General features: G+C 47.6%; 6 protein-coding genes across 7 annotated transcripts; 3 read left to right on the forward strand and 3 right to left on the reverse strand.

Moving 5' to 3' along the window:
- Positions 1–308: 308 nt before the first annotated feature.
- SPPG_08104 (uncharacterized protein) lies at positions 309–1,232 on the forward strand (the record flags this gene model as incomplete). The annotated part of the gene is made up of 1 exon (XM_016756258.1): positions 309–1,232. One exon carries the CDS (start codon positions 309–311, stop codon positions 1,212–1,214), a length of 906 nt encoding a protein of 301 aa, XP_016604555.1. The 3' UTR covers positions 1,215–1,232.
- A 102-nt stretch (positions 1,233–1,334) lies between these two features.
- On the reverse strand, positions 1,335–3,061 carry SPPG_08105 (uncharacterized protein). The gene is made up of 3 exons (XM_016756259.1): positions 2,569–3,061; positions 2,327–2,486; positions 1,335–2,185 (listed from the first exon to the last, which is right to left on the reverse strand). The coding sequence occupies exons 1-3, from the start codon at positions 2,623–2,625 to the stop codon at positions 1,545–1,547; spliced, it is 858 nt and encodes a 285-aa protein (XP_016604556.1). The 5' UTR covers positions 2,626–3,061; the 3' UTR covers positions 1,335–1,544.
- SPPG_08106 lies at positions 2,849–3,724 on the forward strand. Of its 2 annotated transcripts, none has more exons than XM_016756260.1 (4): positions 2,849–2,966; positions 3,033–3,228; positions 3,298–3,418; positions 3,491–3,724. In XM_016756260.1, exons 2-4 carry the CDS (start codon positions 3,064–3,066, stop codon positions 3,577–3,579), a joined length of 375 nt encoding a protein of 124 aa, XP_016604557.1. In that variant the 5' UTR covers positions 2,849–2,966; positions 3,033–3,063; the 3' UTR covers positions 3,580–3,724. The 2 variants fall into 2 exon arrangements, with proteins under 2 accessions (XP_016604557.1, XP_016604558.1); XM_016756261.1 differs by having other exon boundaries at positions 3,040–3,228.
- Positions 3,466–7,087, reverse strand: SPPG_08107 (uncharacterized protein). Its single transcript, XM_016756262.1, has 2 exons — positions 6,793–7,087; positions 3,466–6,734 (listed from the first exon to the last, which is right to left on the reverse strand). The coding sequence occupies exon 2, from the start codon at positions 6,646–6,648 to the stop codon at positions 3,760–3,762; it is 2,889 nt and encodes a 962-aa protein (XP_016604559.1). The 5' UTR covers positions 6,649–6,734; positions 6,793–7,087; the 3' UTR covers positions 3,466–3,759.
- A 54-nt stretch (positions 7,088–7,141) lies between these two features.
- On the forward strand, positions 7,142–9,095 carry SPPG_08108 (uncharacterized protein). The gene is made up of 7 exons (XM_016756263.1): positions 7,142–7,610; positions 7,685–7,876; positions 7,937–8,023; positions 8,094–8,462; positions 8,555–8,674; positions 8,741–8,776; positions 8,835–9,095. The coding sequence occupies exons 1-7, from the start codon at positions 7,592–7,594 to the stop codon at positions 8,945–8,947; spliced, it is 936 nt and encodes a 311-aa protein (XP_016604560.1). The 5' UTR covers positions 7,142–7,591; the 3' UTR covers positions 8,948–9,095.
- On the reverse strand, positions 9,054–14,464 carry SPPG_08109 (rad50; the record flags this gene model as incomplete). The annotated part of the gene is made up of 25 exons (XM_016756264.1): positions 9,054–9,096; positions 9,157–9,285; positions 9,338–9,864; positions 9,924–10,245; positions 10,308–10,477; positions 10,545–10,746; positions 10,808–11,013; positions 11,074–11,262; positions 11,350–11,479; positions 11,539–11,629; positions 11,693–11,820; positions 11,902–11,991; positions 12,048–12,259; positions 12,328–12,429; positions 12,494–12,598; positions 12,655–12,825; positions 12,893–13,071; positions 13,130–13,358; positions 13,418–13,532; positions 13,595–13,654; positions 13,722–13,837; positions 13,893–14,060; positions 14,127–14,210; positions 14,269–14,362; positions 14,436–14,464. 25 exons carry the CDS (start codon positions 14,462–14,464, stop codon positions 9,054–9,056), a joined length of 3,891 nt encoding a protein of 1,296 aa, XP_016604561.1.
- Positions 14,465–14,609: the final 145 nt, after the last annotated feature.

Here is a 14,609-nt window from a genome sequence, read left to right on the forward strand (position 1 = left end):
AGGACGTCGACAATCAGCATGTCGCAAGAGCCAGAAAATATTGTTGAAGATTGGTGCCTTAAAAAAACTCAATCGGGTCCAGCGATTTTCATCTCCAACATTTGGCCACTACGGCCCCTACGGGGCGGGGTGCCAGTACCCTACAATAAATGGCCCCTGGACCAAGCAAAAGTGCGGGCCCATCTCCACTAGACTTCACAGCAGACTTTGACCAAAGACTCTATCGTTCATCGGTTATCGCATGAATAAGGTTTTCCCCGCATCTTCATCCATGGTTGGGGTGCTTAGCTACGTGTTCAAACTTAACCATGGAACTGAACAAGACGAATGTGGACGAAGAAAGGAATCTAGCCGATGACTTTAAAGAAAAGAGCATAAAAGCCCGCAGAGATGTGGTAACCACCCGTCATCCCCACTACTATTACCTTGTAGATTTTCATACAATGACGCTCCAACGCTCCGTTCTTTTCATCGCTCTGCTGGTCCTGTCATGTGCTTTCCTAGTAGTCGCTCAGCGTACCACCGTTGACATTGCCTTTAAAGGCAAGTCCATCGAAGTGAAGGGAAGCATCACAGCCGATGATGCTTCGAAAGAAGGTGCCGAGATTTCGCTGGCGATGACTGGCCTCGACCCATCCGTGAAATATAATTATCATATCCACAACCTCGCCGTTGCCGGCAGCAATTGCAACTCAACCGGAGACCACTACGACCCGCAAAAAGTTAACACGCCCCCGTCTGCTTCTTACGCGTGCAAAGCCAACAAGGCCAAAGAAACCTGCGAAGGAGGTGACTTGTCCGGCAGATTTGGGGCTGTTCAAGGCAAGGCCACGGCTTCGCTCCGTTTTACGCATCCTCAGCTTAAGTTGGCGGATATCATTGGCCGCAGTATTGTTGTGCACGGAGCCAACAAAGCACGCCTCGCTTGCGGAAATATCTTGGCTCCTGGCCCCGCAAAAAAGTCTGACCCCGCAAAAAAGGCTGACCCCGCGAAAAAGGCTGACCCCGCAGCAAAGGCTGACCCCGCGAAAAAGGATGCCCCCGCAGCAAAGGCTGACCCGGCGAAAAAGGATGCCCCCGCAAAAAAGGATGCCCCCGCAGCAAAGGCTGACCCCGCGAAAAAGGCTGACACCGCAAAAAAAGATGCCCCCCAAAAAAAGGCGTTGGCGCCAGTACGGCGCCGTAGGAATACGTGGATAGACCGAGTACGTTAGGTAGATGGGTGGTAGCCGCAGCCATTCCTTCACTGTAACGCCTAGATGTGAATGATACATAAAAAAGATACAGGTAGTTCTGGACGTTATTGCAGTTGATCTGCAAAATTAGTCCTTAGATTGTTTTATATGTAGCTGTTCTGTTAATGAAGTTCTTTTTCTGTGCTCAATAAATACTTCTAAAGTACAAGTATGGTGTCATATAAAGATGTTTGGCAACAGTGCGGTGTTGAAGGCGGCCAACATCAGAAAAACAATACAAAGACCACCAAATATACAAACGAACCAAAGCCCAATGCCCATCTGATCATGTGACCTAACCCACAAATGCTATCGAACTCGGACAACGACGAGGTCATGATCTGTGCCACTATTCATCCGAGCACTTTCCAGGTCATCCCCCTCTATCATGCACAAGTCAGACTCCGTTCCTGGATCACGATAATAGAAAAAATCATGATCGGAATCATAGCCGATGAGAACAATATAATGTCCGATGAAATCATCTGATGCACCGAGCATGGCGTAAGACTTTTGTCCGCACCATGCAAAGCATGAGAACGTCGTAAGGAAAAGGGAACGGGATGTCGATGGAGGCGAACTTGGTGACGAGCGCGCTGCAACCCCGGACCTTCCTTCGCCTGGTCTAAATGGAATGCTTTCCTCCATTTTATTCCCTCCTACAACTACGCTTTCTCCAGAATCTCGGCACCAAGACCATTTTGACTTGCTCTTACATTTTCGACATCGTAGAAGCCGTAGATCCACCAGCATAATCACAGCATATACTGTTGACAAGAGGAATCGTCGTATATCGTCGAGTGCTAATGTCAGACCAACAACTCGGACTCGATTGTCATGTGCAGCAGCAAACAATGATTGAACCCGTCGTCGGTCCAGTGTCCAGGTATCACGGTAAAATTCCTTTGAGGAGTATTGCCAGTTGACTCCAATATATGAGGTATAATATGCTAAGAAAGTGATTTAAAGGGATATTAGCATGCGATTCTCTGACTCGTCCCTCGCTAGCTCGAATAAGGGGCATTTCCACTCTTAAATGCTTTTCTAAAGGCATCTGATAGGCCATTTCACCAATTTCGTAAGATACTCACTGAAATCCTCCACGCTAAACCTCCTCAGTATATATGCCAAATCAATCGTCCAAACAGATTCCAGAGGACACTCCTTTCTCAGATCCATCAACGAATGCTTCTGCCCAAGCGCAGAGAGGACCATGCTTACACAGGCCAAACCACAGTCCCAGCTTGATAGCTAGCACTGTGCCGTTAGTGTCATTGTTCTTTTCACATAAAGTTTGCATACATGGCGATGCTATTAATATTATGAAACCCACCTGTTGGCAGTGGGGAACGCTAGCCAGCGTCGCTGGTAGCACAGACGACAACCCCATTTACGACTGTTGATATGTGACGATGACCAGAGGTGAGCAAGACTTCTTGTGTGTTGGAAATGTGTGACCCGGCAAAAAAATCTCCGAATGCCTCTACGTTAGCAGGCAGATATTGTGATATCCGGAGGTGACTAAGGCTAGGCAGGTCTAAGAGGTAATTGCCAAGAACTTGGAGGAGCTGCCGGAAGGCGGAGGGCTGACGGTGTTCAAATCACACGTGTCACATTTATTTAAACCAACTGGAAGGACGACATGGACCGAGTTTGCCAACGACAATCATGTTCCGCCAACTAGCACGCACATGGAAAACGTTAGACCTTCCATGGAGATCTCAAAAGCTCGTAAGTCATCGAGATGCAAGCCTTGCAATCACCGCCAACCAGTTGACGCCAAAGTTGACAAGAAAGCACACAGAAAGGGTACGATCTGATTGGCAATATGTACTTTGAAGGACCGCCAATGAGAGCTGGTACGGACCGAACGAGAAGGACAATCGAGTACTTTGATGGAAGGACAGAGTTTTATGACTATGATCCTGAACTCATCCCAGTGCAATGGCAATCTTGGTTGAGGCACTGCCGGGACGACCCACCTACACTCGCCGTAAGTATTATGTTCGCGACACATCAAGACGGCGTGAGCACAGCTGCTGACCAATGGAATGCGATATAGGAACTTCGAGAAGCAGAAGCACAGCGGTTGTTGACAATACAGCGAGCGGCCGAACTAGATCGCAAGTGGGAGGAACGGAAATTGGAACTGGAGCGACAACGAGCAGCCGCACTTCCAGCTGGTACGCATTCTTGCCTGAAGGATATCGCAGCCATTAGTTACTGATAGCCATCACGGTGCTGTTTATTTTTAGCCACCCCAGAGTCATCCCCCACTGCTCCCCATGGACAAGGTGACACGTTCGAGCCTGGTGCTTGGACGCCGGCTTCTAAACGCCGATGACGTCCTACGTTGCCGTCCCATAGTTCTTATCATCATGTAGAATAACATATCCCCTAATGCATGCCCTTATTGTCACTCCGCGAATGCGAGGTGTGTCGTCGATTGTGAAGTATGATACAATACAATGCCCATAAAGCTTCAGATATCTCCAATTGTGTACACGACCAGACCTCCCGGGTCTCACATCGAACAGAATTCAATGGTCCAAGTTCGTCTAACCCATAATCTAATGTCGACTGGCTGTACCTTTATGAGAGTTGACGCTGGCCGCGACAGGTTGGTCGGTGATGGAGGGAGCGGTATCTCTGGCGGAACTCTTACACGAGCGCCAGTTTCAGTGCCGGATGATGATTGGGGTACATTAGATGATGTGATAGACACTCGTTCGACATTCTCGTTAGCCTCGTGGTTAGGGGGCGCGTGTGGCACCGCCTCTTTCTGTTCTATCGTCCCTGTTGAGGGAACCTTAGGGGAAGCAGGTGAGAACGTGTGGCCTGATGTGTCGGAAGCGTCCATCGTGGGGAGTACTGGTTTCGGTGCTGGGTCAGGTAGGGAGGATGACGTCTCTTCCACTCCCTCAGGACGGGAGGCTCCATTTGGAGCATCGTTTCCAGGGTCAGCGTCGGCTGTTGAGTTGTTCGCCAGTAGTGATGATGACTCAGGCGCTGACTGCTCGAGTTGAGCAGGTGGTGCATCCGAGGACGCCGGAACTGAAGTGTTTGATTCTGCTGGAATATCTACAATGTAAGGTTTTACCGGTGTAGTAGACGCATCTGTTGTCTCGTTAACAACATCTGCCTGTACTTCTTCGCGATTACTGCCACCATTGCCATCATTTGCAGCCGTAGTGGCAGGGGCCCGCCCTTCTTTGCCCTCCTCACTTTGCCGCTCGTTTGATACCGATGTTGTACTAGGTGCTAAATTCTCTTTCGATGCCTTTTGAGCTTCCTCCGCCGCCAAACTAGATCGTCGTCGTTCGAGCCAGTTGGTGTCCATTCGTATCGTCATCACTTCCCACCAGCACTTTCTGACCGGCCTCTTCATCAGCAGATGCTGATTGAGATGATGACTCGAAACTGACGGGGGCGCTCCCGCGTCAGAAACTTGGGTAACGAGAGAAGAGGCGTTTTGGGCATTGGATGCCGATGACTTATCCTTTCCTGCCTGCACGTCCGATGCCCTTCTACCAGCCCCGGATTCTCTTCCAGCGCTGGACTCTTCCAGAATGCCGGGCTCCGCTTGCGAGGTAGAACTCTCAGGTGACGGCTTAGAGCTTTCCATCGTCGCTGCTGCCGCATCAACTGCTCGTTGGATATCTTGTAACTCTCTCATTTTTAACATGGAGACGCTTGAGACTCTACATTTTCCTGCCTCAATTTCTCTAAAATCCCACTCTGTCTGATCATGCTTGAAGTCTGCGGAAAAAAGACCCAACGCAGAAATGAGCTGACCTTTTAATATCTGCTCATCCATCTCACATACTACCCGCTCTCTCTCTGTTAAACCTTGCGATTGTGAGGCATTTTTTTCTGTTTCATCGACAGATGGACGTGAGCCCGACCCTCGTGACCCTCGATATCTCTCCGTTCCACCTGGGCGTTCTTTCTCCCCCTTTTCGAAGATCTCGATGCTCTCTTCTGCATACTTGCGGGCGACAACACGTTCTTTAACTAGTCTCTCCGCACAGAAGATTTTGACTTCCTTCACCTCACGTCCGAAAGCATCGTTTGTGACTGCCCCACGCATTTCGTCCATTTCGACCCCCTCGCGAAATTTTTGCAGGCTGTCGTTCGAATTGTCATTCAGGGCAACCTTTGCGCTAGCTTTGCTGAAGCTCCGTCGTAACCGTGACTTGAAAGCTTCCCACACGCTCTCGACCTTACTTCCCGCTTCCATTCCTGCATCGACCCACTTCGGAATAGGAAAATACTCCAATTCCTCCCGCAGCACGATTATTGATCGTATGGGCCGGTTTAAATGGACGGGTGGTTCACCTACGGACGGCGTGGGTTGTGGCCCGAGGGCAGATGGAGATTGCTCATGACCAGAAAAGAAGGTTACTATGGAAAATTTCAATCCAGACATGCGACGAAAGATGTTGAAACTTGAAGGCCGGCGAATGCCATGCCATTTCCCATTAACTTTGCCATCCATATTTCCTTCAACCGACGTGGGACTTGAAGCTGCACTCTTGCTCTCCTCATCATCTTGGTTAACCTCAGGTTTCGTATCAGGGTTCTGCTCAGGAGCGGTGTCAATCTTGGCGGATTCATGAGGCGCACTATTCTCCTCTTCGACCTTGTCCAGGGACACGGGAGGTACCGCTGCTTCCGCAATCTTCTGCTGCTCTTCCTGTTGCCGATGCATCTCCTCATGCGCAGCCACCATTGCATCGTGGTTACTATTTAAAATTTGCCGGAAGTAGTCCAGCAGAAATTGAAATAGTTTGGGGTCGAAATTGATGTGGCAGATCTTATGCTGTTCAACTCCTGTCAAATCCATTTGCAGACTGTCCTCTGCTGGGCGAAATGGCGTGGTCTTCTCAGATTTCTCAGACTCACGGTTGTCAAACTCTTCTCCGTCATCATCAGATGAGGTTTCAGAGAGTGACTCCATGTCATCCTCCGGCTCAGCGTCTTCGCCAGATTCGGAGTTGTAGTACTTTTGCCAGCTCAATGCAGTAGACTTGCTCAATGTGTTCCCGCCAGCAAATGATGCGCGTCGCGCAGAGTCCTGAGCAGCGCTACTGGATTTCCGCCCTGTGGGTTGCGGGTTGGGATCACTCATACGCCGGGACTCCATCGCTTGCGTTATAGCCGCTGCTGCTGCTGCCGCTGCTCCCATTCGCACCCCAGGAACGGTAGCTGTTGCTTCTCTACCAGAGACTACGGAGAAGAAAGGGATAATACCTGTTGGAAACATGTTCATCAGGACCGAGTCCGGAAAAAGCCCGAGCACAGCCGATGAAACCCGAAAGTGAACTCCGCGTAAATTTAAGAATACCACATCGGTGGCCGTAACAGGTTGATATGGAAGCAACGGGTTGATGCCATATCGTGACAGTTTCATTTTGGATCAAGGAAGCCCTAAGTGAATTCGATATCAGGGAGTAGATAAGATGCGGAAACAGAGGGAAATGTTATGATATAGTGTCTCTATTGACATACATGTCAGTGGCCGGAGAGATTGCCGAAAGATTGGAAGTTAACTTACACACTGCAGCGGGGTCGGATTCAGTCGAAAATTAGATGAACCCACGGACTATGAAGTTTTGTTTGCCAGTGAGAGGAAGAACCAACGGTGTGTCGGCATGGAGTTGGCGAACCGCGCTGCTATTGACCCTTAAGGCCGCTTCCTTCTTTCGAAACGCTAAGAATTGCAAGTCCCAAATAACGTAGCGCAATGCATTCCCTAAAGGCGGAAACAGTTGGAAATCGTCCGTAATGACCAGCACTGCTTCCCTTTCCCTCCCTGTGAAACTTCACGATCGAGGCGACCTTTGTGCGGCGTGACGCTCAACGCGACCCCATCCCAATCCCCCAAGCCCAGCGAGTGACTCACATGGGCGAAAACCCGCAGACTTGCTACTCTGCAAATCTCCCGATTGCCCGCAATTTCTTTGCCCTCGCATTCTCTACTTAAGCAAGTGGGCCTATGGCTACGCAAAGGACGCCAGCCCTACTTGTGCGGAAGGTGCAGTGCACTTCACCGAATCGACCAGTTCGAAGGGGGAAGAATTCCTGTCGAAGTGGTTGCTTGTACCCAAGACCTACACTTCCTCCTCGCTTCAATAGTATGCCCATAGCCCGCCTTATTACAACTTCTACTAGCCGCTCTCCATCAATAGCTCCTGTAGCGTCTGAAAGCCCAGTTTGGCTATCGAGTAGTAAGGTCGAAAAGTATGCGCGAATAGATATAAATCCTGTCACGCTCGAAGAACTCTTGCAGCTGGGGTGAAACGCACGACCTCCTATCCAGCGCCAGGTTCGCACATAATGAGCTACCCAAGAGGATGGCTCGGCGTGTGAAAGGTAAACGTTAGTTGGTGTGCAGGATCGTTTGTAGAACAGACGTCCTAACCCTACCTGACTGGACGAAAGCACAGCTCTTCAGAATTTGCCATTCATCGTAGGCGTCAATCCCTGGATTAAAAGTGTCTACAAATGTATCACGATTCCCCTAGAGAAACTCCTCTCACTACCTGAGCCGGTCGATCAAGAAACGCAGCAGATTTTCACTGAGGAGCTTCGAAAATTGGTGCAAGCCCATCAAGAGGTTATTCCCAAGCTAGCAAAAGGTGTGTAAATTAACGCATAATAGCCAGTCAAATTGTTAGCTGATAGTTATCCATCTGCAGGATTCAAGGAATGCATCAAGTACATGACCAGAGATAGTGCAACAAATTTCCTTGACAACATGATTCACGCTCGAATCGGTATTCGAGGTACTTGCGTAGGAATCTCTTTCATTTGCAGTATCGTTCATAGTGTACTGATATGCGCGTTGCTCTCCAGTCATTGCTGAACACCATCTGTCATTATATACGCCCGCTGCCAATTACATCGGAGTGGTCAACACTCGTCTTTCACCAGCCTCACTCGTCACTTCCGTTGCCAAGTACGCTCAAGAACTTTGCGAATTCAACTATGGCTCGTCTCCAGAATTCAACATAATCGGGCATACCGACACTTTGATGGCTTACATAGGTGTGCACTTGGAGTATATTTTCATGGAGCTGATTAAGAATGCATTTCGAGCCACTGTGGAGTACTCGCAGAGGACTGGCAGAGCGGATCATCCTCCTGTGGAAATTGCGATCTGTAAAGGACCGGAAGATGTCATTATCAGGATTAGAGACCAAGGCGGCGGCATCTCCAGTAAAGGTGGGGTTTGCGAATGATAGAGACCTGCTTGACATTGCCCTCGCGCTAGCGCAGTACTGATTCATAGGATTATCTCATTCTATTTTCGCTAGACCTCCCTCATATATGGGAGTACAGTTACACTACTGTGCCCAAATATGACGAAGGTGATGGAATTTTCAGCACGCAGGCAAGGATGGAAATGCAATCTGGGGTGGGAGGGCCAATAGCTGGCAAGTAGATAATTGACCTACATCGTCATGAACACTATGGAAGAATAACCGCATTTCCCTCCATAGGTTTGGGGTTTGGGCTACCGATGTCTCGTATCTATGGTACTTGATGTGCTGCTGTATTCGCGCATTCGGCTAATACTGATCAGTACTCCTGTAGCCAAGTATTTTGGCGGTTCGTTAGAGATACGTTCCATAAACGGGCACGGATGCGATGTTTTTCTTCGTGTACCCAACATTCTCGGCCTGAGCACCCATGTTATCAAAGACTAGAACCACCTTATGTATGTTGTAAATATGTATAATGAATGATATGGTACAGATCAATGCTTTAAATGCGACTTGCTACGCGGTTCAAAGAGGAACATAAGTTTAGCCGTCAAGAGTCCTGGATAGCCTGTCTGGTTATGACGGAGTGACCCCTACCGAACGGTGACGGTAAGTGACTCAATCAATTGGGCAGGTCCAGAATTTTAACTTACTCGTCGTCCTTGGATATTCTCCAGTAATAGTCGGCATACTCCGACTTTCCCAACAGTTGCATAAACTCTTCATCGTGGGTGATAATCAGCAGTTGAAAATTGCTTTGCTGCCTTCGCAGCTTGATTATGCTGCGGCGAAATAAGAACAAATTTTTGCAACTGAATATCAAAGTGCACATACTTTGCTAGTGACTCCGCCAAACTCTCAATGTTATCACGGTCTAGATTCGTCGTTGGTTCATCCAGTGCCAGAATACCGCAATTTAAGCAAAACGTCTCGGCGAGTGCCAACCGAATAATAAGCGACGTTAGGACCTTCTGCCCCGCACTGCAACGCCCACGCATATCAAGAGCTGTGTCGCCCTTGACCATAACAACCCGATAATTGTACTGTCGATTTCCTTTCACGTTCTCATTGTCTGAACGAATCTCAATGGTATCGATATCGGATCCTTGATATGTATTCACCCATAACTCCCGAATGATCTTATTGATTTCTTCCATCTTCATTGAGTGGTACTTCATTATTGCATTGTCCAGCGCTTTGGCGTACTTTTCAAGGTCATGATTAGCCATTTCCTCTGTTTTCAGTTCCACTAATTGCTTCCGGTATTGTTCTTCGACGTCTTTGTAATCGGTGCTCAATTCCCCTTTTAACTGCCGGAGCTGCTCTTGCATCTGTTTTGATTCACCAACGAGACCAGCACGCTACATAAGGCAAATTAACTTCAATTAGAGAGTCTAAAATCCTACAGATTATTTTATACCTCTTCCACAAGGCGCTCATGCTTCCTTTTCAGGGTGGTGTATTGCGAGTCGATTGACGTCTGATCGTACCCAGAAATCTCCTTCTTCAACAAGTCGATCCTATCCTCAGCCGCAGCGTGCTCCCGTTGTAGGTGCCGGTACTTCAAGTTATCATCGATTTGACGTCGTAGGTTGTGTACGTCGGCACGCTGGTCTCGGATAGTCTGCATCTCCTCATTGAGACGGGTAATCTGAGCATTAATTTCTCTGGTTCGAGCGTCTACAGTTTGCAGATCCACTTCACATTGTCGAAGCTTGCCCTCACCGCGTTGTTCAGTAAACCTTTGGGAAAATGGGAAATACATATGGAGCTTAAGTGAAAATTCACCACCACCTTATCTTACCTTCGAATTTCATTATCGATACTCATCAGTCTATTCAATGAATGCTGCAAGCTGCTGATGCTTTTCGAGAATTCAGCCTCCTTAGCGTTCATTTGCTCGCGATATCTGGACAACGCCGTTTCCTTTTGCCTGATTACTGGGGCAACGTCGCGGGCCTTGGATTCGGCATCCTAGATGGATATATCCATGAGATAAAATTGTTCCGGTGACACTGCTTCTGAGTGAGTAGAGCCTTACCTCGGTATCTCTCTGTAGAATTTCGATCTCTGCTTTTAAGTCCGCAATGGAGGCTTGCAATTTTTTGCGCTCCTGGAACTGGTAGTTTGCGGCCTGTAATTGCTCTTTGATATCCCTCACTCGGTTTTCGTTGCTTTGTATATCTCTCTGCTTCATACGCGATTCGTCATTAATGCGTTCAATACTCCGCCGAACACTTTGACTGAAACGAGGAACGGGGTTGTTAGTGCCGTTAGTCTAGTCGAAATGTTATATTGCTGTACCATTTATCCTGTAACTGCTCATGCGACTGCTGTACTTCCTCCATTGTTTTGGTCGAGCCGGAACTGCTTAGTTCCGTATTGATTCTTTTGACATCCTCACGAATCTGTTGAATTTCCAGGTGCAGACGCAGAACCTCCTCGCTCTTTTGCAGTAAGATGTCTGCATTTTGCATTTCAACCTCAACCACTGCAAGTTCGGAAGCTATCTGAATCAACCTTAAATTACTAATGGGGTTAAATTTGAAATCGGGTAAACAGTGCCATACATCTTCCGATGCCGATGCGATCTTATGGCGTTCATCTTCGTCTTGTTCCATTCTTGTACGTATCTCCGGAATTTCCACATTCCTAAGGCGCTCCGCGTAGTCCCAGTCCGTGCGTAATTCAGACAATGCATTTCTTCTCATTTCCGCTGCCTGTAGAGCACCCTCTGCGGCTTGCGTAACTTCGGGCACCTTGTCCAAAATGCTTGCATCTGTAGCGCCCAAAACAATCGGTCAGAACTGCAGAATAGGAGAATACCCGTTGAATGATAGATAGACCTTGGCAAGAAAAGCGCTTCCATCCGAGCCTTCGAATCCTCGCACGCAAAGTGGGCAGCATCCATTTGCTTGGAACTTTGCAATAAATTTTTGATACATCGATCCAGCGCTTCTCATGGACGATAGCTCGCTAATATGTCGCTTGTAAGGCCGAGACAGCACACAATAAACAAATCAGATGATTCTCACTCTCGTTTTTCGACAATGTCTTGTTCTGCATTGGCAACGGCAGCAGAGTAGTCCTCGCCCCCAATAACCGATTTGATACGCGCCACTTTGTCTACAGTAATTGGTCAATGCGACATGTCTCGATAAATCCGAACATACATAATATAAGAATTACCGCTTAGCTGCTGTGTCTTTGCTGTAAGAGTGGTACGTGCCATGTGAAGTTTGGTGTCCACGGATGAAAGCTCCCTGCTCTTGTTCTCTAAATGTTCTTGGAGCTGCTTAACAGACTTCTGTTTCATCCTGACAATAATTGGATCATTCAAGGGCATACATGAGCAAAGAAGACGTCGCGGCGCCTAAATGAGAGCTATCTCAGCGTACCTGTATAGGCTTTCAACCTCACGCACCATCACCTCTGGCGGGGGCATGTGTCCGAGAAACTGCTCAGTTTCTGACTGGACAGCAGCCACGCTGGAAAGGCTTTCAATGGAATATTCGGATGATTTCCTTTTGCAAAAAATGTTCACCTGCGAGTATACGCTTCCTCTTTACGCTCCAATTCCAGCTTCTTCAAAGACAGACTGGCGCGTGTGTTAGCTTGCATATTGAGTAGTGCCATTTCATCAGTTGCTCGGCGCAGCTGAAAATCGTATTCTCGTAACTCTTGATTGAGTTTTCCGAGTTTTGCCTCAAAGTCAGATGCACCCCAATCACGGCGGCTCTGCTCCAACGCTGATTCCTGGAAACACACCAGATTAAAAGCGGCCGGAGAGACGGCGAGGCATTTCTGGACTGCATCGACTATACCTCTTCTGCAATCCTGCTGTGGAGTTGGTCAACGTCTGCCTGTGTCACCTTAATGCCATGCATTGTTTGCATATGTTGGCTGATCTTCTGACGGTGATTGTCCTGCAATACGATTTAGGTAAGTTCTCCCCCTCATATGCAATAGAGTACTGAAATAACCACAGACCATCTGTCTACGGGTCATTTTCTTTGTTTCTTCAACTGATGCGACCGTAGCTTTCAATCGCTGAATATCGCTCATCATCGCATTCTCTCTTTCCTTACATTCCATCTACTTCTAGTGGTAAGTTTACATGCTTCTCGAAGAAAAGTGACTTCCAATCCAACCTTTAGAGATTCAAGGCCCGCATTTCGTTCCTCGATTTGACCGCGCAAATTCTGCGTGAAACGGTGTATATGGTCCTCAGATAGAGCTCCCATGTCGAATCCACTGTAGTTGTGCGCTGAGCTTAATTCTATAATAACTTTCTCTCTTTCTTGCAGTCGTCTCTCATGTGCCTGCGTGTGGGATGCGAGTTTATCACATATGCTACTAACTAGATAGATGAGATACAATCTCACGTACACTCTTCTCTGCTTGAAGTTGGCCGAGTGATGTCAATATTTGAGAATGCTCTGATTGCACTCTGTTCAGTTCTGCAGACAGTTTTGAGACCTTGCTTTCAAGAGCACTGTGCTCTGTTTCCTTCGTGTTCAAGGACATCTCGTACTCGGTAAGAAGTTCCTTCAATTTCATGTCAGATTCTGGTGAACAGATTTAAGCAATTTTAGATGTGAGTAAACCATATATTGTCATGCCTACCAGTATATTCTTGTAAACTTTCTCTCATTTGTCTGATGTTTTTTGCGATCATATCCCTCTCGAGCACAGACTGCTTAACACGGACAGTAAGATCTTGCAATTTCTTGTTTTGTTCCATTAGGCTTGTCATTCGGGCAACCGCCTCCTCTATCTCTCCCGCGTCCAGGGCGTCAATCCTCTGCTGAGCTATGGCGTACTTTTCCTGCGTGACGGCTAGCGTTTCCCGAACCTATATATTATATAATTCAATCATCAAAATGGATCTATGTCAATCGTGTCATCACAAACCTTTTCAACTTTTGCCTTTTTAGACTTCAAATGCTCCAGGTTATTTTGTGCAAGACGTAGTTGAATGGACTGCTCCTTCCTCAGGGTTTTAATGCTGTCCAATGCTTTTGTATACCTGCAATTGACAAAGACAGTGGGCGGGATGGCCAAACCCCAGAGACGGAAGTAGTGTGATACCTGGTTGATGCAAAGATCTCGTCGAATTTTTTTTTCAGAATGGAAGATTCAGACAGCGGCCTGTAGACGTGCGACTGAAAATAAGTCGAAATTTACAATGTATAAGCCGAAACCCATTGGGACGTACCAGAAAGACTCCTCTTGATGACAGAAAATAACATTATCCAAGATGGCTTTGGATACCCCCAATTGCAAGGGAATCTCGGCGTCTAGCTCTGCGCATCTCGTACTCAAACTGTGGGACTGAAGTACAATTGATTCAAGTTCATCTTGATAAATAAGATAATTTTCCCATTACCTCGCCAGTGTCTGGATCATTTGTTTTCAGTAAACTTTCCAATGTCTTTTGTTGAACTCCTGTCTTCTTCTGAGTCAGCGACAGGGAGCGGGTGCAGACCATTTCTCGACCATTAACGTTTTTAAAGCGTAGCTTGACTTGTGCCAAGACTTCAGTTTCATGAGCGAGCTGCCAACATGCATGCAAGTTAGCATCTCGTACAGTACCCAACGCTGAACTTTCCTAGTTCTCTACCTTGGGATCGTATATGAAGGCACCATATTTACTGTTTGGCGGCTGATCTCCAGTTGTGGCATATTTCAAGCACTCAATAATGGTCTATGCTCGGTGTAAGAAAGAGCAAGTCTTGGAAAAAATCTCAGCAACTTCAACCGACCGTTTTTCCTGCGCCATTATGCCCGACAATTATCGTCAAGGGTGTATAAAACTCGATAACACTCGGTCCTTTCGGGTCAAATGACCGTATTCCCCTGCAGGCGACCGAGGCGAAGATTCAGAGACCAAAGAATGTCGAAGGAAAGTGACGTACTCGATTCTTGGTACCTGATAAGGAGTTTGTCGATTTGAGACATGCAGTCCCCTTTCACTCGAGGTGCCTGCGTGAAAGTTCCCCGGGTATGCTCTTGCTCGAGCAGTATGTTTTTTGGACTAGAGAATGCGATGATTGGAAACTTCAGCAGTAGTGGCAGCTGAAGTCTATTTATCCCAAAAAGGGTA

Source organism: Spizellomyces punctatus (assembly GCF_000182565.1).
Source record: "Spizellomyces punctatus DAOM BR117 chromosome Unknown supercont1.19, whole genome shotgun sequence".
In the NCBI taxonomy this organism is placed as follows: Eukaryota; Fungi; Chytridiomycota; class Chytridiomycetes; order Spizellomycetales; family Spizellomycetaceae; genus Spizellomyces; species Spizellomyces punctatus.

What these genes read in the sequence shown, in the direction of transcription:
- SPPG_08106 (XM_016756261.1), top strand. Translation starts at nt 2,904, where the DNA reads ATGTTCCGCCAACTAGCACGCACATGGAAAACGTTAGACCTTCCATGG. An exon ending in CATGGAGATCTCAAAAGCTC is followed by an intron (nt 2,967 to 3,039) that starts GTAAGTCATCGA and finishes GAAAGCACACAG; the next exon opens with AAAGGGTACGATCTGATTGG. An exon ending in AGCAGCCGCACTTCCAGCTG is followed by an intron (nt 3,419 to 3,490) that starts GTACGCATTCTT and finishes GTTTATTTTTAG; the next exon opens with CCACCCCAGAGTCATCCCCC.
- SPPG_08108 (XM_016756263.1), top strand. An exon ending in TATTCCCAAGCTAGCAAAAG is followed by an intron (nt 7,877 to 7,936) that starts GTGTGTAAATTA and finishes ATCCATCTGCAG; the next exon opens with GATTCAAGGAATGCATCAAG. An exon ending in GGTGGGAGGGCCAATAGCTG is followed by an intron (nt 8,675 to 8,740) that starts GCAAGTAGATAA and finishes TTCCCTCCATAG; the next exon opens with GTTTGGGGTTTGGGCTACCG.
- SPPG_08105 (XM_016756259.1), bottom strand. Translation starts at nt 2,625, where the DNA reads ATGGGGTTGTCGTCTGTGCTACCAGCGACGCTGGCTAGCGTTCCCCAC. An exon ending in GCGTTCCCCACTGCCAACAG is followed by an intron (nt 2,487 to 2,568) that starts GTGGGTTTCATA and finishes GCACAGTGCTAG; the next exon opens with CTATCAAGCTGGGACTGTGG. An exon ending in GTTTAGCGTGGAGGATTTCA is followed by an intron (nt 2,186 to 2,326) that starts GTGAGTATCTTA and finishes TCACTTTCTTAG; the next exon opens with CATATTATACCTCATATATT.
- SPPG_08107 (XM_016756262.1), bottom strand. Translation starts at nt 6,648, where the DNA reads ATGAAACTGTCACGATATGGCATCAACCCGTTGCTTCCATATCAACCT.